Source organism: Oncorhynchus nerka, linkage group LG9b (genome assembly GCF_034236695.1).
Source record: "Oncorhynchus nerka isolate Pitt River linkage group LG9b, Oner_Uvic_2.0, whole genome shotgun sequence".
NCBI lineage: Eukaryota > Metazoa > Chordata > Actinopteri > Salmoniformes > Salmonidae > Oncorhynchus > Oncorhynchus nerka.
The window spans coordinates 27,719,894-27,742,390 of NC_088424.1; the positions used below are offsets into that span (position 1 = coordinate 27,719,894).

Genomic DNA, 22,497 nt, shown 5'->3' on the forward strand with positions numbered 1-22,497 from the left:
GAACGGGGTATGGTAGTAGGTGGAGGGCACACCGGTTTGAGTGTCAAGAACTGCAACACTGCTGGTTTTTCATGCTCAACAGTTTCCCATGCGTTTCAATAATGGTCCACCGCCCAAAGGAAATCCAGCCAACTTGACATAGTTGTGGGAAGCATTGGAGTCAACATCCAGCATCCCTACGGGATGCTTTCGACACCTTGTAGAATCCATGCCCCAACTAATTGAGGCTACTCTGAAAGCAAAAGGGGTGCAACTCAATATTAGGAAAGTGGTCCTCATGTTTTCTATAGTCAGTGTATAATATGCCTCCCAAAGGAGGTTGGTGACACCTTAATTGGGGGGGATGGGCTCCTGGTAATGCCTGGACCAGAATCAGTGGAATGGTATCAAATAGCTGATGCCATTCAAATAGCTGATGCCATTCCAAACAGCTGATGCCATTCCAAATAGCTGATGCCATTCCAAATAGCTGATGCCATTCCAAACAGATGATGCCATTCCAAATAGCTGATGCCATTCCAAATAGCTGATTCCATTCCAAACAGATGATGCCATTCCAAATAGCTGATGCCATTCCAAATAGCTGATTCCATTCCAAACAGATGATGCCATTCCAAACAGCTGATGCCATTCCAAATAGCTGATGCCATTCCAAATAGCTGATGCCATTCCATTTGCTCTGTTCTAGACATTATTATGAGCCATCCTGGTCTCCACCCTCTCCAGGTAGTAGAAGAAGGCCAGCTTGGCTACGTTGTTCTGCTTTAAGCAAGCTGGCAGACCCCACACTATGGTGGGCCCTCTCTGTCCTCCTCTGCAGAGGGACCTCTGGTGCCTGTCTCTCATGGCTGCTGGGCGTCTTGTCTGAGCTAAATAGAGGAAATACAGACAGTCAGACATGCATGCAGGCTATATTACTCCTGGCAAGAGATGTTGATATACATTTGGATAATGGAGAAAATGAGAATTCATTTATTCCATCTGTCACCTGTTCCATTGCATCTTTGTTTGTAAAACTGAAGTGGCTTAATTGATTTATCGACTGTAGCCCAGAAGCCCACTATCTGCAGACCATAAACTACAAATCCCATAATGCTTCAAATAAATTCTGACCCCGTCCTAGGCAGACAGAAATGGCTCACATGCTGCAAGTGAACACAAATCTTAAGTGATCTTTTTTATTTTTTAAACTGCTATAATAAATGTAAAATATTATATTTTTATAAAGTGTCGGTGTTATGGTCACGTGGTGAGGTCAAAGTTTAGCGGGAAAGAAAACATGGCGAGCGAAGTAGCAGGTAGCGTTGCGGAGCCAGTACAATGTCCCGTTTGTTTTAAGGATTTCGCGGCGTCAGAAATCAATGCCCATCTGGACAGATGTTTGTTAAACAATGACAGTTGTCCGACATCAACCAGTAAAGACATGAACGGACCACCTCTCAAGAAACCTCGCATTTCTAGCGAAGCGTCTAGTCCAACAGTCAACACGACAGACTCGTCGGAGGCGAGGAAGAGTACCGCGCCGCCCTCTCCGATTTTCAGGATGTTTCAGACCAACATAAATAAGGGTCCAGTTCAAAGTGAACGAAATACATTTTTATCGAATAAACCGATTGCCAGCACTGCTGTCAGCAAAGGAACGAAACGTCATTCACCGGACGAGATGGGGGCAGGTAAAGCGATGGGACAGTTTTGCATCGAACACACTGATAAAGACCCCGCGTGATACTACACCTGTGCGCGCACTGCTGAATATCGATAAGCCGCTGGCGGAGAAACTGCGACCAACCACGCTAGAGGAATATTTCGGACAAAACAAAGTAGTAGGAGAACACACCCTTCTCAGGTCGCTGTTGGATTCTCAGGAGATACCGTCATTGATCCTATGGGGACCACCTGGATGTGGGAAGGTGTGGTGTTCTACTTTGTAAACATATACATATAATCTAGATTGTATTTCCATGTTGTAAACGAAAGTAACACGTGAGTGGTGATGAAGTTTATGACTGACGAGCAGAAGTTGTCATATGCTGAGGCAGTGAAGAAAGTAAAGGAATATGGGTCAAGGGGGAGGGATCCTGTGAGGTGTGGTGTGAGTAGTAGATCTGTACCAGTACGGAGGGATAAACCAAGTGATATGTTTCAGTAAGACTGTAACTCTGGCATTTATAACAATGGTTCTCAACTGTCCTGCAGGGATGGAACATAAATTGCGGAAAATAGAGGTTGTGGTGGCAGCTGCAGAGAGGTATTTGGGTGTGAGGGGTTTGATGTCAGAAGAGGTACAGGCTGTTGGCCTGAAGTAGGACTAAATAGATTTAACCCTTGTGTGGTGTTCATGTTTTTGTTATTCACCCAATGTTCGCGGGTCTGACGGACCCAAAACATTATTGGGTTTTTAAAACAATACAGCCATAACAATTTATGTAAAAATTACTTAATACTTAGATGTTGACTTGCGTCAATTACAAGCAATACACCGTCATTGTAAATTAGAATTTGTTCTTAACTGACCTGCCTAGTTAAAGGTTAAATGTATAAAAAAAATATCGACAGCATAGTTAATATTTGCCATTTACCTCTGTATCAATTAAAGCACTATCATTATTTTAAAAATAAAATGTGATTTTTTTTAAACACAAATTAAGGCTGGTCTACACACCACATGAGGGACAGAGTTTTGCTGTGTGTGTGTGTTGCAAATGTATTTCTTGCACTTGATGCATGTTTACTGTGTCTTCCTGTCCTTGGGTCCACACACATCACGGCGCTTCTTCGTGTTGCTACCGGCTGCAATCTAGAATGATGAAAACACTTAGTTCAGGAATTTTACTAACATCTCACTCACATATATAGTTACAGCAGGCCAATGTAGGAGAGTCAGACACATCAAATATTATTTGTCACATACACATGGTTAGCAGATGTTAATGCAAATGTAGCGAAATGCTTGTGCTTCTAGTTCTGACCATGCAGTAATATCTAACCTCTAACAATTTCACAACAACTACCTTATACACACAAGTGTAAAGGAATGTATAAGAATATGTACATTAAAAATATATTTGATTGTGTGATGGCCGAACGGCATAGGCAAGATGCAGTAGATGGTATAGAGTACAGTATATACATATGAGATGAGTAATGTAGGGTATGTAAACATTATATAAAGTGGCATTGTTTAAAGTGGCTAGTGATACATTTATTACATCAATTTTTCCATTATTAAAGTGGCTAGAGATGAGTCAGTATGTTGGCAGCAGCCACTCAATGTTAGTGATGGCTGTTTAACAGTCTGATGGCCTTGAGATAGAAGCTGTTTTTCAGTCTCTTGGTCCCCGCTTTGATGCTCCTGTACTGACCTCGCCTTCTGGATGATAGCGGGGTGAACAGGCAGTGGCTTGGGTGGTTGTTGTCCTTGATCTTTTTGGCCTTCCTGTGACATCGGGTGGTGTAGGTGTCCTGGAGGGTAGGTAGTTTGCCCCCGGTGATGCGTTGTGCAGACCTCACTACCCTCTAGAGAGCCTTGCGGTTGTGGGCGGAGCAGTTGCTGTACCAGGCGGTGATACAGCCTGACGGGATGCTCTCGATTGTGCATCTGTAAAAGTTTGTGAGTGTTTTTGGTGACAAGCCAAATTTCTTCAGCCTCCTGAAGTTGAAGAGGCACCGCTGCGCCTTCTTCACCACGCTGTCTGTGTGGGTGGACCATTTCAGTTTGTCTGTGATGTGTACGCCGAGGAACTTATAACTTTCCACCTTCTCCACTACTGTCCCATCGATGTGGATAGGCGATCGTTCTCCTGTTTATTATGAGTACAGCGACTGCAATTAGAAGGCATCATGTTAATGTTACTACTTAGCTTCGGCTGTTGGAAGTCCTGATGAACCATGTCCAGATAAAACGTCCGGAGTGAAAAAGTTGAACAGAAAAAAAGTTGAGTGAGAAAAATTTTAAAATATAAACGTTAATTAAAAAGTAAAAACTGTAAATTTGTCAGGTAGCAAAGTAAGGTTGGCAACAGGCCGCACAGCAGCACGTAAACAAGTCTGCAAGTTGTGACCGGAAATGACGCTATGATGCTCCCTGTCTACAGCCACCTGTTTCCATCACCGATTGAAACGCTATCAGCGCGCACCCCACTAACTAGCTAGCCATTTCACATCGGTTACACCAGCCTAATCTTGGGAGTTGATAGGCTTGAAGTCATAAACAGCTCAATGCTTGAAGCACAGCAAAGAGCTGCTGGCAAACGCACGAAAGTGCTGTTTGACTGAATGCTTTCGAGCCTGCTGCTGCCTACCACCGCTCAGTCAGACTGCTATATCAAATCATAGACTTAATTATGACATAATAACACACAGAAATACGAGACTTAGGTCATTAATATGGTCAAATCCGGAAACTATCATTTCGAAAACAAAACGTTTATTCTTTGTGAAATCCGGAACCGTTCTGTATTTTATCTAATGGGTGGCATGCCTAAATCTAAATATTGCTGTAACATTGTACAACCTTCAATGTTAATTCTGGCAAATTAATTACGGTCTTTGTTAGGAATAAATGGTCTTCACACAGTTAGCAATGAGCCAGGCCGCCCAAACTGCTGCATATACCCTGACTGCTTGCACGGAACGCAAGAGAAGTGACAATTTCCCAAGTTAAAATAAATTCATGTTAGCAGGCAATATTAACTAAATATGCAGGTTTAAAAATATATACAGTTGTGTATTGATTTTAAGAAAGGCATTGATGTTTATGGTTAGGTACATTGGTACAAAGACAGTGTTTTGTTTGCGAATGCGCTTGTTAAATCATCACCCGTTTGGCGAAGTAGGCCTCGATTCGATGAGAAATTAACAGGCACCGCATCGATTATATGCAACGCAGGACACGCTAGATAAACTAGTAATATCATCAACCATGTGTAGTTAACTAGTGATTATGTTAAGTTTGATCGTTTTTTATAAGATAAGTTTAATGCTAGCTAGCATCTTACCTTGGCTTCTTGCTGCACTCGCGTAACAGGTAGTCAGCCTGCCACACAGGCTCCTCGTGGAGTGCAATGTAAGGCAGGTGGTTAGAGCGTTGGACTAGTAACTGGAAGGTTGCAAGATCAAATCCCCGAGCTGACAAGGAACAAATCTGTCGTTCTGCCCCTGAACAGGCAGTTAACCCACCATTCCTAGGCCGCCATTGAAAATAAGAATTTGTTCTTAACTGACTTGCCTAGTTAAATAATGGTAAAAAAAATAATAATAATAATGTTGAAGAATACCTGTAGGCGGCTACATTGCGCAAGTGGTCACCTGATGCTCCCAGAGAGATTCTCGCGTGAAATACAGAGGTAGCCATTACTCCAACCGGTCCTACTGAAAAAACGAATTGTCCCGATGGATATATTATCGAATAGATATTTGAAAAATACCTTGAGGATTGATTATAAACAACGTTTGCCATGTTTCTGTCGATATTATGGAGCTAATTTGGAATATTTTTTGATTAATCGGTATCTGCTTTTTTGGTCCTCCAATAATCGGTATCGGCGTTGAAAAATCATAATCGGTTGACCTCTAATCTATATCCACAGTAAAACGAGTCCTATATCGACATAACCTGAAAGGCCGCTCAGCGAGGAAGAAGCCACTGCTCCAAAACCGCCATAAAAAAGCCTACCGTTTGCAGCTGCATATGGGGACAAATATTATACTTTTTGGAGAAATGTCCTCTGGTCTGATGAAACAAAAATAGAACTGTTTGGCTATAATGACCATTGTTATGTTTGGAGGAAAGCGGGGGAGACTTGCAAGCTAAAGAACACCATCCCAACCGTGAAGCATGGGGGTGGGAGCATCATGTTGTGGGGGTGCTTTGCTGCAGGAGGGCCTGGTGCACTTCACAAAATAGATGGCATCATGAGGAAAATAAAATTATGTGGATATATTGAAGCAACATCTCAAGACATCAGTCAGGAAGTTAAAGCTTGGTCGCAAATGGGTCTTCCAAATGGACAATGACCCCAAGCATATTTCCAAAGTTGTGGCAAAGTTGTTGGCTTAAGGACAACAAAGCCAAGGGATTGGAGTGGCCATCATAACGCCCTGACCTCAATCCTATAGAAAACTTGTGAGCAGAACTGAAAAAGCATGTGAGAGCAAGGAGGCCAACAAAGCTGACTCAACCTGACTCACCAGCTCTGTCATGAGGAATTGGCCAAAATTCACCCCACTTGGAAGGCTACCCAAAACGTTTTACCCAAGTTAAACAATTTAAAGTCAATGCTAACAAATACTAATTGATTGTATGTAAACTTCTGACCCACTGGGAATGTGGGGGTGGCTTATTGTCAGCCTCATCCTCTTCATCCAACTCCCTGTCAGACTCCGAATTGACAGGGACAAAATTCATGATTTTCCAAAGTGGAAGATGCTTCTTTCACACTAGCTTCTCTCTCTGCTAAAAAATTTATAAGGCCCTCTGAGCAGAGATAATTTTTGCCATACTGATTGATTGTGTTAAGTAGCCACATATGCAAAGCTATTTATTTGTTGTGTCCCTCCCCCAATTTGCACCTGGTTGGGGTAGAGTGTGGGAAAATAATATTTACAATGTATTAAAATAATATATTGTAATAACATTGTGCATGTTCTCACAAGACATTGTGTAGTTTCACACACTACAAAGGGTAAAGAGTGAGAAAAGAGGGCGACAGGCAGGGAAACACACAGGTTCTTGGTGCTATGTTGAAACAGCAGGCCCAGGGAGGAGGAAAACAGATTGAAGGCACACAGCAAACATTTTTGTTTAATTTGTACTTGTTTTCACCCACACACACACACTTTCCCACACTTTTATTACCCTCAGGTCCAGTGGACCTGAACACCACATATGTAATATTAATGTGTAGGGGGCTGCACAGTGTGAAAATGTGTTATTTTACATGTTCTTCACAGAAAATTAACCAAGGTCAATGAGTCTCAGTTTGAAAAAAGTATTAATTGTATCATTTTTATTTGAGTAAACATTGAAAATGGGCCCACAGACCCAAACACCACACAGGGGTTAAATAGTGGAGTATGATATATATATATATATATTTTTTTTTTTTGTGAGTGTTGTGTTAGATGGTAGGGTATTTTAAAAATATGCTTTTTTTCAGCAAAGTATTTATTGGATGCCAACCACAGGTGAAATTCATCGAAGAAGAAGTGGGACTGACAACAACAGCAACTTCTCATATCAGCATCAGCGCCGTTTTGTTTTTTTAGACCAGACCAATTAGTGTTGCTCAGTTGCAGCTTGTTAGAAAAATAATCTATAAAGCAGACAAATATTGATTTCAACCAACCATCCCCCTGAGGTCGTCGTTGCTCAAGAACACGAGACCCCTGTGGGCAGGGAAGACCTTGCAGCAGCCTTGGAATGTAACAATAGGGCATATGCCCAGTGCCTACATAACGTTAAGCCTAACGATAAGGCCATTCCTGCAGTTTTTTGATGATGATTGACTGAGTTCATGTGATTATTGCAATGCCCACGGATGGCAGTCACATAATTGGAACTGCTTGAAATTCTCCCATTAGGCCTAGATACTGTATAGTGACTGGCTGGAGTCTTGCGTTATCTGCACTGTTAACGCCATAATAGGCCAGCTACCTCTGACTTGACTGGCCACCATAACAGCATGCCTCTTAACACTTTCCCTTTCTCGCTGACTCTCTTTGTCAGCCCCCTGGTGTCATGGGTCAGTTTCCATGAGATTTATGGAGCTGGACTCCAGGAGTTACAATGGAGGCTAGATTTATGAATTTGCCTTCGGGGTCTTCTAGGCAGGGACCAGGGGACTTGGTTCCATCTGTGGATTATAGGGACTGGAAAATGCATTATAGGCCTATAAAATACAGATGGAAACGCTGTGACAGTGGCACGCAGCAGGATCAGTAGATGCATGATTTTAGGTGCCTGCCTGCATTCCCAAGGATTTAATTAAGAAAAATACGTTTCACATAGGGCCCCACACATAAGAGGGAATCATGTTATGTATCTATCTTCATCATTAGTAGTAATCATATTTTGAACGAGAAGTATTCACAGGTACTCGCTTTCTTCAGATGGATAAGAATTCTAAGAATTAGATATGGTGTCACTATGAACTCTTACGTTTATGTATCTCTGTCCTTCCTTCCAGACCACCCTGGCCCACATCATAGCCAGCGGCAATAAGAGGAGGGGCACGGCCCGCTTCGTTTCTCTCTCTGCCACCAGCACATCCACCAATGAGGTGCGAGAGGTCATTAAGCAGGCCCAGAATGAGTTAAAACTGATGAAGAGGAAGACCATCCTCTTTATAGATGAGATCCATCGCTTCAACAAGTCACAACAGGTAATAACAACCAAAGTGCTCCAGCCAATAAGAAGAATTGGGCTCAGGTTTCAGCCAATAATAATGACAAAGGGTAAAGGATATCACTCCAAGATGCAAATTCCAATGATGACCATTATTTTTATGAAAATGTGTAGGTCTAATTTCACTCATCTTATGTCTTATCACATTTTTTATAATGAGTAGTGTACTCCATGGAGTTGTAGGTCAAATTATTTAGTTGCCCTTGCCTAGCTACAGCCACACATTTGTCAGAAATCTCTGTACACTTATGATTGGCTATCATGCTAGTCTGTCTGCGCGGTCTCAACCACACTAGTATAGGAATGTCCATCCCATGATCCCAAAATAAAGACTTAATTTCCTCAAACAATACCCATTATCCATCCACCCTCTTTGTATCTACCACAGATTCTTGGAAAGATTCATAGATTTTTAGAGTAGCATCTCAATCAGATTCCCTGAAGCCATTTGAGAGAGAGATTGTTTGCATAATTCTACTATTAGAATATGGTATCACATCACCTAACTAGCCAAGATAACGCCTCAGATTTATGTTGAATGTTAGTGGCCATTCTTTTCTTTCACAACTCCACACCATTGTGTAACAGTACCCACACACCATTGTAGTAACAATGGTGTGTACTTCATCTGCATCTGTGGTCCACATCCCTGACCAGTACATATCGACTAAAACATATTTAGTTCTAAATGTAACATAATGGACTAGTGCTGAATGATTAACTGAAATTTCTGTTTTTTTGTTTGTTTTTTTGACAACTAATTTACCAACTTTGGTTCAAATATATGAATTCCATTTCGTTCTGTTTTTCAAGAGATAAATCAGATCCAGCCTGAACTGTCCGATGTAATTGTAGTTTCCAACAGACCAATATTCTACATAGTTTAGCACAGAAAACATGGTAATTAACTACAACGAGCATAATGCATTGAGCCTACTACTTGTCCGGTCTGTATGTGGCAGAGACGGAGAGAAGAGACATAAGAGCGCTCGATCAAGAGCGATCGAGAGTAGTTGCTTCGCAAGGTATCTCTACTTCTCAATACATGATCTAAGTGATTTATATTTGGTATTTAGCAGTCAAAAGTATACCTTTAGTAAGAACTACTGAGATAGTGATTTTGTCAGACAGCGTAGGCATCAGCTCTATAGAGATGAGATGATGACTTGGAATGAAATAAAGTCATCAAATGTATTATACACAACTGAAATATTTTATTAAAGTGATGTGAGTAAATGATGGTTAGTAAGTGATAAGCAGTAAGAGCAGTGACTACCATCATGGGGCTTTTATTAATGATTTTATTCTTATTCTGTGTTACAGCATTCAACCCGCATAATGCATGGTGCAGTTAATGTCTTTTAAAAAAAAGTTATAATCGAACCGAAACCGAACCAACCTCATAAAGAACTAATCGCACTATAATGGACAGATGGGTTTTGATAGAAAATCCGATCTGAAATAATTGCTTCGTACAGCATGCCACAATTGTTTTAATATACCTACAAAGTTTAACAAACTATAGTAACAATAACATAGTAAACAAGTATCACTCTGAAAATAGCAATAAATATCCTTCTTATCAGTTACTGTCTTCATTTTGTGTAGTATAATATGAAGGACCCTTTTATAGGGGAGGCAGGGTAGCCTAGTGGTTAGAGCGTTGGACTAGTAACCGGAAGGTTGCAAGTGCAAATCCCCGAGCTGACAAGGTACAAATCTGTCGCTCTGCCCCTGATCAGAAAGTTAACCCACTGTTCCTAGGCCGTCATTGAAAATAAGAATATGTTCTTAACTGACTTGCTCGGTTAAATAAAGGTCAAATAAAAATAAAAGAAATATTGTGTCTGTGTAAATTCTGATAACAATTAACAGGCAGTTAGAGCCAGGGCCGACTCTCTACACCGTGCTCGGGCTAAAGCGGTGCTAAGATGGAAAACATAGCCATCGTAGCGCATACGTGAGATAGATTTGTATTTTAACCATGTACCCTATAATGCTTTTACACAGCTACCCTATTAAACCAATGTACAGTGAGGTATAGTGCAAATGGTATTTCATGCACAGGTAATCAAAGCCCTGTGACTCACCCTTGATATTGAACCACTTTTGGGATGCTCAACACCTTCTTCTCTCTTCTTCCCATGTCTCTCTTCACTCTCTTTCTATGTCTCTTGTTGTCTGCTTGTATGTAGGATACCTTCCTCCCTCATGTGGAGTGTGGGACGGTGACTCTGATCGGGGCAACCACGGAGAACCCTTCGTTCCAGGTGAACGCGGCTCTGCTTAGCAGGTGCAGGGTCCTGGTTCTGGACAAGCTGTCTGTGGAGGCAATGGGGTTGATCCTGCTCAGGGCCATCGCTACGCTGGGGATCAGTGTACTGGGAGAAGATCTCAGCGACCGCATAGATCAAGACGAGTTAGACCCAACCGAGCTCAGATCAGAGTAAGTAGCTGATACCCCCTCCTCTCGGAATGAACGCCTTGTTATCACGGAACGTGCCGTGTAGACACGTCATCCTTAAGTCTGGGATTCCTGAACCCTGATTGGTCGAGGGGGACGTCCTCTCTCTACTCTGTGCCCACCTTAAAATGTTTTCCTTTAGGTCATTTATGGCCTGGCAGGCCTGACTATAGGCAGACAGCCCTGGCAGTTGTGTTCTCTCTCTCTCTCCTTATTCTCCTCCCTCTCCCTTTTTCTCTCTCTCCTTTCTCTCCTCTCTCTCACTCACTCACTCGCTATCCTTTCTCTCTCTTTCTCTCTTGGAGAAAATATCCTTTCTATTTTATTCAGCTTTGTTCAATTGTATTCTTCATATTCTAAAATAATATACTATAATGCCATGGAATTCTAAGCAAATCTTGTCTGCTAAATGAACTAGTAACCTCTCGCTCGCGCTCTCCTTTTTCTCTCTCTCCTTTCTCTCCTCTATCTATTTCTCTCTCTGTTGACAGAGATGGAGGGGAGTGTGTCGGTATAGCCTAGCCTGTTTAAGTGAGACAGCTGTTAACTGCTGGCAGCAGATGAGGGCTCAGTTTTAACAGTGTACCAGATTCATGGCAGAAAGCCTTCATGGTCAACATGGGTGTGATTGAGTGGTGGTGGTGATTGAGCTAACATTAGATGTTATATTTGTGTTTAAAGATCTTGGTACAGGTGCAAGCCATGGAGTGAAATGCTCTTTGGTTGTGTACAGATCTTTACGCTCAGGTGGACCAACCCTTTCTATTACATCACATCTTTACATCCTATCTTGTTCTGTCAAATTTATCAAACTATACATTTATTCCAAGGAACATTTTAAACCAGACATTTTCCACACTGCATCAGCAAAAAATGGTCTCAGCCCTGGCTTTCCTCTCTCACCCCTATCAAATTAAAAAGGGGCTATCGTCTTGTCTGGAGTCCAAGCCAAGGGAGGAGACAGGCATGTTTGGCTGTATGCGGTTCAGATGTCACACTTAGTGGCTTAAATGTCAACATTTAAACAGTATATTTTATTCATCTACCCGCAGGTATTTACTATATAGATCTATTGTTTCATTTCGGCTCATGGATCAGAATCGGCACACTGGTACCTAGGGCTGTGGCGGTCACAACATTTTGTCAGTCTGTGATTGTCAAGCAAATAACTGCCAGGTACCAGTATGGATTCCACATGTAGCCTACAAGCCGCTGATGCAGAACTTTGAAACATCTACATTTTTAAAAGTCTAATAAATCTATGCCTACACCTTCACAATATAACCATTTTTTATTTTATTTTAGACAGGTCTAAAGAAACATGTAGTCTATTTCAGAAGAACAGAATAGGATACTCAGAGATGTCCTTATGTTAGGTCCTGATCTGGCTATGCCATATGGCTGTGGGCTACACTAGTTAATTTAGCAGACAATATTTGCTTTGAATTTCGTGGCATTATTTTAGATTTTATCATATGAAGAATGCAATTGAACAAAGCTGTATAAAATAGAAACGATTTGAGGGAGTGCACACATGCAGCTATTCTGTGTTGTGGTTAACAAAGAAATAGGTTCTCCTATATGCTTAATTTAGAGGTATTAATGTAACTTTAGTTGTTCTACAAACATTGGGTTATATGTTTAGATTTGCAATACATTCTAAGACTGCATGATGCGACTAATGATGATATGAAAAAAGTTGCTTGAAAGACATGAGCTCTGCTTAGTTTTTTGCACCGGCTGTACACACTTCAACAGTCTCTCATTCACAATTTGACAAGCACTTGATAATGCCTCAAATGTCCTGGCGGCATCCCCTTTGTGTGGATGTAATGCCCGCTAAAAAATGTCCTGGCTTTTGCGGCCAGTGGCTGTTTTGCCTTTGGGCTGAATATAATACTTATAATTCCCTTCTCCCTGAGTGCTGCGCGCTCCGAAGCACCTCACTCACATGGCTCTCCATCATCTGATCGGGTCTTTCCCACAAGCTAAAAGTGAAGACCGACACATCGGGACGCAACTGCGCGTGTCCTTATCCAATTCCGAGGTGTCCACATTTACTGTCCACAAGATGAGTAGGCCTAACAAACAGAAAAAGCACTAGCCTATGTCAATCTACTATCCCCCATAGTCCTAAAGTTGATCTATTCTGTGCAATAAATAATTATTCCAAACATAGTCTGGGACAGTTGTGGGACGTGATTGATCCCAAATTAATACAACCATTATCATTTTAAAAAATCATTTTTACGCAATGAGGCTGATGACACAGATCAGAACATTTAGCTTAAAATGTTGATAAACTATTAGGCTATTTCTTCACATTCTAATCGCAGCAATGTGCACACGGCAGTAGGCTGTAAGAGCGAATGTTCTATTAGCGGGAAAACACCATTATCAAAAGTGACCGCAAATGCAATTATGCATGTTTCTTGCCTCACGCTAGGCATCATTCAAAAGTGATAATATATCATTCACAAGTGATCGGCTAATATTGTCACCCATCAGACAATTCTTTATTTAATCTTGTCTTTACATAAACCAAATAATATATGTGTGATATTTGTTTTGATTTGGAATGGACCATTATCATGTCTCGAGATAGATCTATGCACTTAATAATACGGTCACCGTAACGGTACCTCAAATGATTAGAAAGATGAACTTCATAAATCAACTCGATAGATGATTACACATGTTAAACTAGAATATATGCTACACATGTTAAACTAGAATATATGCTACACATGTTAAACTAGAATATATGCTACACATGTTAAACTAGAATATATGCTACACATGTTAAACTAGAATATATGCTACACATGTTAAACTAGAATATATGCTACACATGTTAAACTAGAATATATGCTACACATGTTAAACTAGAATATATGCTACACATGTTAAACTAGAATATATGCTACACATGTTAAACTAGAATATATGCTAGACATGTTAAACTAGAATATATGCTACACATGTTAAACTAAAATATATGCTACACATGTTAAACTAGAATATATGCTACACATGTTAAACTAGAATATATGCTACACATGTTAAACTAGAATATATGCTACACATGTCGACTAGAATATATGCCAAATGAAATGGATACATTTAGTTATGATTAGGTTTCTGGAGGCCACTCAATAAACTGAAGTTCTAGTCAAGAATTATGCGTTTTTCAGGTGGCAAGTCCCTGGCATGGTGGGTTAGGTTTGAGTTATGTGGATCAGTATTAAGGGGGTCAGTATCGGTAACAAGAGACGTTTACATGTCCTGACCCACTTGGAGCTGGTGGAGGGTGTTTGCATCGCCCCGTTCCACTCTCCCCGTTAGTTCTCATGTTGTCACAGGACTGTCGGCTCAACACTGTCCTGACTGTCTAACCTGACACCCAGACCAGAAGAACACTCAGGCTAACTTCTCTCCAGCTCCTGCAATGACATTATCACCCAGGCCAAGTCCAATAAAGATGCTCCCCTGCTGACTCCATAATGTGGTTTTTGGTAAGGGGTTGTTTATTTGTCACCTTAGTGGCCAATAGGGCTGTGAATTGCCAGAGCTCTCACGTTACGATATTATCACAATACGTAGGTGCCGAAGCAATATGTATTACGATTCTATATGTATTGCGATTCAGTACTGTAATTTTATTTTGGTGCCGGTTCAGCCAACTAGCACAAAAATAATATTGTGATATTGTCAAAACAATACGATATATCTGCCTGATATGTAACTATCACATTTTTTTTGTTCATTTTTTTTGTTCCATCACTAGTGGCCAAGTCGATCAAGTCTCTATTGTGTACTTGTTTTAGAGATGGGATTATTTGAGAACGACACATGGTATTAGACCAGATGCTGGTACAAGGACACTGCCCATCATGCCTTGGCTAAATTGAAGAGTGCCCCTCGTGTGGGTCTGGTTTATGTCACCATACATCAGGGGGGGCCTGCCGCTGTGAGAGGGTCTCGAAGTGTGGCGTCGTACCGGTTGCTTTTCATCAGGGCCAACCGTTTGGATCTGGGGATGAACGATTAGGTAGTTGTCTGGGGGATCTGGAGGATCATCCAAAAACCATAGCACCCTGTTTGCAGGAGTCAAATTCTGAGCAGCAAGGTCTTTATTTGATGTTGGATGAAAACACTTCTATATGCAGTATAGCAAAAAGACACAGTTATTGTCACTTTTCTCTGTGCCATTTAGGCCTGATATAATCGGAGCTAAACATTTCTTATTTGTTATTATTGAATGCGTTTCTGTTTTCATGTTTTGTAGACCAAAGGTCTATATTGAGCAGAAGGCTCTGGACACCATAGCCCACCTGTGTGACGGCGACGCCCGGGCGGGGCTCAACGGACTCCAGCTGGCTGTCCAGGCCCGGGTGGGTGCAGCCCGTCCTGGCCAATCAGGATCTGGCAGTACCCCACATGACATTGTGGTGCAGGAGGAGCATGTGAAGGAGGGCCTTCAGAGGTCCCATATCCTCTACGACAAAGCAGGTGAGTCCAATGGTTCAATAGAAAAGAGTATAGGAGTCGCACACCTATCATACTAACAGGTGCATGGAGAAAAACTGTACCCTAAATTGAAACTCCAGCATACTGATGCTCTTGATGCTCCTCAATGGTTCAACCATAACATTAGAGTACATTATTTTCAATTGATTCAGCTGTAGTCAGTGGACATTTGACATTTTTCTAGGATGTTCTTTTACACTGCCCCTCACTGGACTGACAGACATTTAAAAATGTAGATGACAAATGATGTTACTTGTCATGATTCAATTTGATAATTACAGAGTGGTGACATCCTGTCTGGTTGGCTCCACAGCAGCAGCCCAGAGATAATAACCCAAGCAGCCTGTCTGTCAGCTCATGGGAATGGACCTGTGAATAGTTTAGGTGTATTTCAGAGGTCTCTTGTGAAATGGTGAATGTGCTGGTCCTATTGGTAGAGCTAACTTCCCCTTTGCTCTGAGTCTGAGATATGCAGCCAGATCCAGCCAAAGAACACTTTGCCCTCTAATACGTACAGTAGACTCTTTCAATATGCCCTACATTAGCTGACTCAGGCCAGACGGCTTGCGCTAATTAGGTTAAAACCCTCAGACAGTGACTGTACAAGTGATATCACCGTGGTGCCAGCCTGCCAAGTGCTATTGTGGCTCACTGCCCTTGATTGATGCTTTAGAAGCATGGACTGGTTGTTGTCAGCGTCATCTTGCTGGAATCCTTGAATATCCAGAATATTTTAGTCAGAGGACACTTAGGAGATTGATAGACTCCTTGGTGTGGTCGTAGAGTATGTAGTACCCGTCATAACTATGTGCATTAGTGTCTGAAAAGTCAAGGTGAAGGGACTTGATCCCAGTCTCTTTTAACCTCTGGTTCTCAGCTTTACTTTTTCTGTCAACCTCAGTGGAGGATGGGTAGAGGAGTCTTCTCAAAATTCCTGGTATTTTCCCTCTCAACACTTCCCTGTCAAACTTCTCAGGATTTACTGGTAAATGGATCAACCACTTCAAACATGCCATAGAGTGTGTGGCTCTTTTGCAAATGAGAGGATACATGGGTTTTTGGGGTGATCCTGGGGACCCTTTGACTCTGACTGCTGCTGCCAACACACTACCAGGCACAGAGGGCTGTCTGCCATGGGCTTGAAAAGTTTGTGCCAGCTGGCGTGGCAATTTATTATGAGACCCCCTGAGCTCCATCATCCTCCATGGCCTGGTTGATTTACAGGACGCCTGCCTTGTTTCTGTGTGTCCTATTTAGGGTGCTGAAGGAGGCCTCCAGGTGGATGAAGCCTTATCCAAAATAGCTGTGTCAACACACTAATGCCTCGGGAGGTGGGCTAATGCCTCGGGAGGTGGGATGGGATATGGAGGGTTGAGGTGGGGGAGTTATCCATCGTGAAGAGAGGTGAAAGAGGGACCACCTGAGTGACAAATGAGACATAGGTTGGAATTAGGACGGCTGTCTCATAATGAGACATAGGTTGGAATTAGGACGGCTGTCTCATAATGAGACATAGGTTGGAATTAGGACGGCTGTCTCATAATGGGACATAGGTTGGAATTAGGACGGCTGTCTCATAATGGGACATAGGTTGGAATTAGGACGGCTGTCTCATAATGGGACATAGGTTGGAATTGTCTCATAATGGGACATAGGTTGGAATTAGGACTGTCTCATAATGGGACATAGGTTGGAATTAGGACGGCTGTCTCATAATGGGACATAGGTTGGAATTAGGACGGCTGTCTCATAATGGGACATAGGTTGGAATTAGGACGGCTGTCTCATAATGGGACATAGGTTGGAATTAGGACGGCTGTCTCATAATGGGACATAGGTTGGAATTAGGACGGCTGTCTCATAATGAGACATAGGTTGTCTCATAATGAACATTTGGAGGGACGGCTGTCTCATAATGGGACATAGGTTGGAATTAGGACGGCTGTCTCATAATGGGACATAGGTTGGAATTAGGACGGCTGTCTCATAATGAGACATAGGTTGGAATTAGGACGGCTGTCTCATAATGAGACATAGGTTGGAATTAGGACGGCTGTCTCATAATGAGACATAGGTTGGAATTAGGACGGCTGTCTCATAATGAGACAGGTTGGAATTAGGACGGCTGTCTCATAATGAGACATAGGTTGGAATTAGGGACGGCATGTTGGAATTAGGTCTCATAACTCATAATGAGACATAGGTTGGAATTAGGGTTGAACGGCTGTCTCATAATGAGACATAGGTTGGAATTAGGACGGCTGTCTCATAATGGGACATAGGTTGGAATTAGGACGGCTGTCTCATAATGGGACATAGGTTGGAATTAGGACGGCTGTCTCATAATGGGACATAGGTTGGAATTAGGACGGCTGTCTCATAATGGGACATAGGTTGGAATTAGGACGGCTGTCTCATAATGGGACATAGGTTGGAATTAGGACGGCTGTCTCATAATGGGACATAGGTTGGAATTAGGACGGCTGTCTCATAATGGGACATAGGTTGGAATTAGGACGGCTGTCTCATAATGGGACATTGCCCACTGGAAGCAAGGGATAGACCCTCACTAGCCTGGTCCCAGACCTGTTTAGTGCTGTCTTGTCAACTCATATGGTCATTGTCACGCCTTACAATGATGCTAAGACGGGTCAAACAGACAGGACCAGGCTAGAACATCACCGCAATGGTGGGTTAATTGGTCTGGGGAGACTGAGGCCTCCAGAGAGAATCCAGAACCTAATTAAGCCTATGGGGTTAAAGGAGCTAGCCAAATTTAAAATCTAACCGGAATTTCCTCTGAAGATGCCCCAGAAATGATTCATGTATATCAACTATACAGCAGGAACACAAATATAGCCTAGACCCAGCCCAGCAGCCTCTTAACTGTTATGTCAACTAGCTAGACACCCAGGATAGATGGTTTTACCAGTTATAGGCCTAACTCTACATTTACTCTATTTAATGTTTTGTCCTAAAAAAAAACAGTGATGAAATTCATTCACATCATTGCATGTAGACTAATCTCAGTTACCCGGAAGTAAAATTATTTCGCGAAAGTTTGTCATTTCCTGTTTTACATCTGGAAGGGAATGCCGATAACAATTGTGATTACCTTTTGTGTAAAGGAAGGAAGCAAAGTCTCCTCACTCGCAAACGAAAACCATTATCCTCACACAGGCTTGACAACCCACGTACCAGTTTAAGCTCACCGCCTTTGCCCAATCCTGATTTCTCCAAATAATCCATGCCAAAAACCCCAAACCAGGAACAACTGCTGCTTGTGGTCACATTCTACGTGAGCCTTGACAGATTCTCGTTGTTTCATGTTCATGAGAATCTGTCCACAAGAGATGACATGTAGACTTCCATCACTATTCTGTTGTGTGAACTGAATCTGATGCTGCTCTATTAAGTTTTGTTAGTGTAAAATATATTTTGATGAAGCAATTTTTTTATCTATGAAACTAAAAATAAATGACTTGTGTCAAGCAGGCATTGGTCTGGATTTGTTTCTAAGCCCTCTACAGTTAACCAGTAACTTTTGTTTATTATTCTTTGCCTTGGAAAGCCGCCAGTGAAGCTCTGGCCAATTTAGGCCTCATGTCACTCTGAGTAGCAACTATCTCTGCTTGATGGATGGAATGTGGGTGTGGACTGGAGGGAGATGGATGGAATGTGGGTGTGGACTGGAGGGAGATGGATGGAAAACCGTAGGGGCAGCTTGGCAACACACACCCCCCTCCCATGGATCACTAGGGATCAGAAGAAGAAAATACTTCTTTTTTTTCTTCTTACAAATAGGCTACTTTGAGCATTTGATTGAATTTTGCCAGGAGAGCCAGATGGGGCAAGGGTTTGTACTTTTAGGACTATTTCATTGTTTACATTGTGCCCCGGAAAATCATAATAGTATTTGAACCCAGGTCTGCCAGTCCAGGGAGAAACATTATAAGAAACATATGGCCTTATGTGTAACTAAAACAAGACAATCATTTGTATTATTTATATATTTTTGGATCCCTTATTTTTCTTCATCCCCACCCCACCTTAAACCCTTCCCTGCCCTCCTTTTGTCCACTACATTATATGTACACTACATGACCAAAAGTATGTGGACACCAACTCCTCGAAACGTCTCATTCCAAAAATCATGGGCATTAATATATGAGGGTGCCAAGTTGAAAGTCACTGAGTTTTTCAGTAATTCTACAGCCATTCTACTGCCAATTTTTGTCTATGGGGATTGCATGTGTTTGTGCTTGATTTTATACACCTGTCAGCAACGGGTGTGGCTGAAATAGCCTAATCCACTAATTTGAAGGGGCGTCCACATACTTTTGTATATTGTGTATTTCTATGCATTTCTATTTCTCTCTAGATCTATATGGTCATTTTCCCACCCATCCAACCCTACTTTGTTGTTTGTTACATAAAGGTGAGGAGCACTATAACTGCATCTCAGCGCTGCACAAATCAATGAGGGGCTCCCACGAGAATGCTTCCCTCTACTGGCTGGGCCGCATGCTGGAGGGAGGAGAGGACCCCTTGTACGTGGCTCGCAGACTAGTCCGCTTCTCTAGTGAAGACGTGGGTGTGTGATGCGTCTAGGTTTACATCAAACCATTGTTTTAATCAGTTATTGACCCAATTACATTAACCATTGCATTGGCGCAACCTCAGAAAACACTGTAAGGAGGAGAATGTAAAAAATATTTGTATTTATAAAACATGTTGGTCAAGCACTAATTACCTGTACCAAACTATTATGTCAACAAACATGATCTAGTGTCTTTGGTATCATCCCAGACTAATCTTATTTTTGCCCTGGGTCTATTTTCTGTTGGTCTGCACCTGTCAGAGCCATGGAAGGAGTCTTCCCTTACAACTCAAAGGCCTAGACAAGGTTCTGGTGTGTTCTGACTGGATGTCCTGTCCCTTTTGTTCAGGTATGGCAGATCCCTCCGCCCTTCCTCAGGCTGTATCTGCCTTCCAGGCCTGCCACTTCATCGGGATGCCAGAGTGTGAGGTGAGACTTAAATCTTGTCACCAAGGGCAACCAAGAGTTGTCCTTACATCTGCCTCTGTTAAATATCAGCTCTTTGTTATGTTGTGGATACAATAAAGAGAGACATTGGATTTTACCTGAGGAACTCCTTATTTTCTGACCATGGTATCCGGTATGCCTTTTGATATTTGGCCATATCAAAACGCTAATAAAAGGTCATTCTCCCTCTACTCCCTTTCCTCCCCTCGCTCCTTCCTTCCCTCCCACCCTCAGGTGATCTTGGCTCAGTGTGTGGTGTACCTGGCCAGGGCTCCTAAGTCGGTAGAAATCTACAAGGCGTACGGTAACGTGAAGGTCAGTCTGAGGAACCATAAGGGCCCCCTACCCTCTGTTCCCCTGCACCTTCGCAACGCCCCCACCAAGCTCATGAAGGACCTGGGCTACGCTGAGGGCTACAAGTACAACCCTGCCTTCAGTGCCCCTGTGGAGCAGGACTACCTGCCTGAGGAGCTCCGGGGAATGGACTTCTTCACCTGGAACCCCTCTGACCTATAACCTTTGAGGTGGACCCATGACCTCTGGCATCTGAGGTGAAGGTTACTGTGAGGGTTATAATGCTAAAGATCCATTTTTGTGCTATGAGGACCTCTGAAAATGCCGCTGGATCTAACACGAATAGAACACTTAAGTAGAAGACCAATTTTGAGTTCAATGATATCACTTTGTTAAATAAATGTCATCTTGTATTGTAGATTGTTACCATTATGTTGATATATTTTGTTCAATAGACTTATAAATAAACAGAGGGACAGTAATTAGCACCTTTTCTATTATAATACATTTTATCATCTAGGACTTACTGAGTGTACATAGCATTAGGAACACCTTCCTAATATTGAGTTGCACCCCCTTTTGCCCTCAGAACAGCCTCAATTCATAAGGGCATGGACTCTACAAGGTGTTGAAAGCATTCCACAGGGATGCTGGCCCTGTGATGTTGACTTCAATGCTTCCCACAGTTGTGTCAAGTTGTCTGGATGTCCTTTGGGTGCTGGACCATTGTTGATACACACAGGAAACTGTTGAGTGTGAATAACACCGCAGCGTTGCAGTTCTTGACAGACTCAAACTGGTGCTCCTGGCACCTACTACCATACCCCGTTCAAAGACATTTAAATCGTTTCTCGCCCAAATGTCCCTCTGAATAGCGTACCCAATCTATCAGTCTCAATTGTCTCAAGGCTTAAAAATCTTTATTTAACTTGTTTCCTCCCCTTCATCTACACTGATTGAAGTGGATTTAACAAGTGACATAAATAAGGGATTATAGCTTTCACCTGGTCTCACCTGGTCTCAGTCTCTGTCATGGAAAGAACATGTTCCTAATGTTTTGTACACTCAGTGTATATGGGAGTTTTATTCCGTTTTGAGCCATTGTCTGCAAATGAAAGATAAATTACATTAAAGGTAATCTCATGCATTGCCACTTGTTTTACACCAACTCACTTTACCATCCATGTGTTGCACCAGTTCTGCTGCACCATGGTACAGTCAGTTAATCCCTACAAGGTCTCCGGTGCCATTATTTCAACTATGTGATCTTATTGAGCAGCTACACAGCCTAGGCCTGAGGCCTCATAAATGATGAGTCCTAACTCACCTGACTGATCCAGAGAATTAAAGAACCACCGTGGGTGAAGACAGTAGGTTTTTGGGTGGTGTTGCAGCCTTTACCATTCACAAAGCTGGTAACCCCCCTGGATGTACCACCTACCATCTCTACCCTGACAGTTCAGGTGCCCACCTGAGTAATCCTGGGGAGACACAAGAAGACCAGGGTGGAGGAGATGGAAAGATGCAAGTAGCCACATTGAAAATAATCTGAAGTATGTCTGCTGCTACTGCATACAGAAATCACACAAAAATGTACCGTACATTGTTAATAGTTGAGATAATAACATCTAGAATGTTTGACTAAAACAATTTCAAACTTTGCTTACATTTGTATATGATCACGTGTGTCTCTATTATGTTAACACTGTCTGCCATTCCTTATTCAGCTGCATGTCTATGAAAGTGACTCAGGTTAGT

General features: G+C 42.2%; 1 protein-coding gene across 1 annotated transcript; it reads left to right on the plus strand.

The window, feature by feature from the left end:
* Positions 1 to 1,243: 1,243 nt before the first annotated feature.
* wrnip1 (WRN helicase interacting protein 1) lies at positions 1,244 to 21,227 on the plus strand. Its single transcript, XM_029642841.2, is given in 8 exon segments — positions 1,244 to 1,692; positions 1,694 to 1,910; positions 8,187 to 8,381; positions 10,600 to 10,850; positions 15,157 to 15,380; positions 19,837 to 19,992; positions 20,348 to 20,427; positions 20,680 to 21,227. Coding segments are annotated over 8 exon segments (1,818 nt in total). The 5' UTR covers positions 1,244 to 1,279; the 3' UTR covers positions 20,962 to 21,227.
* Positions 21,228 to 22,497: the final 1,270 nt, after the last annotated feature.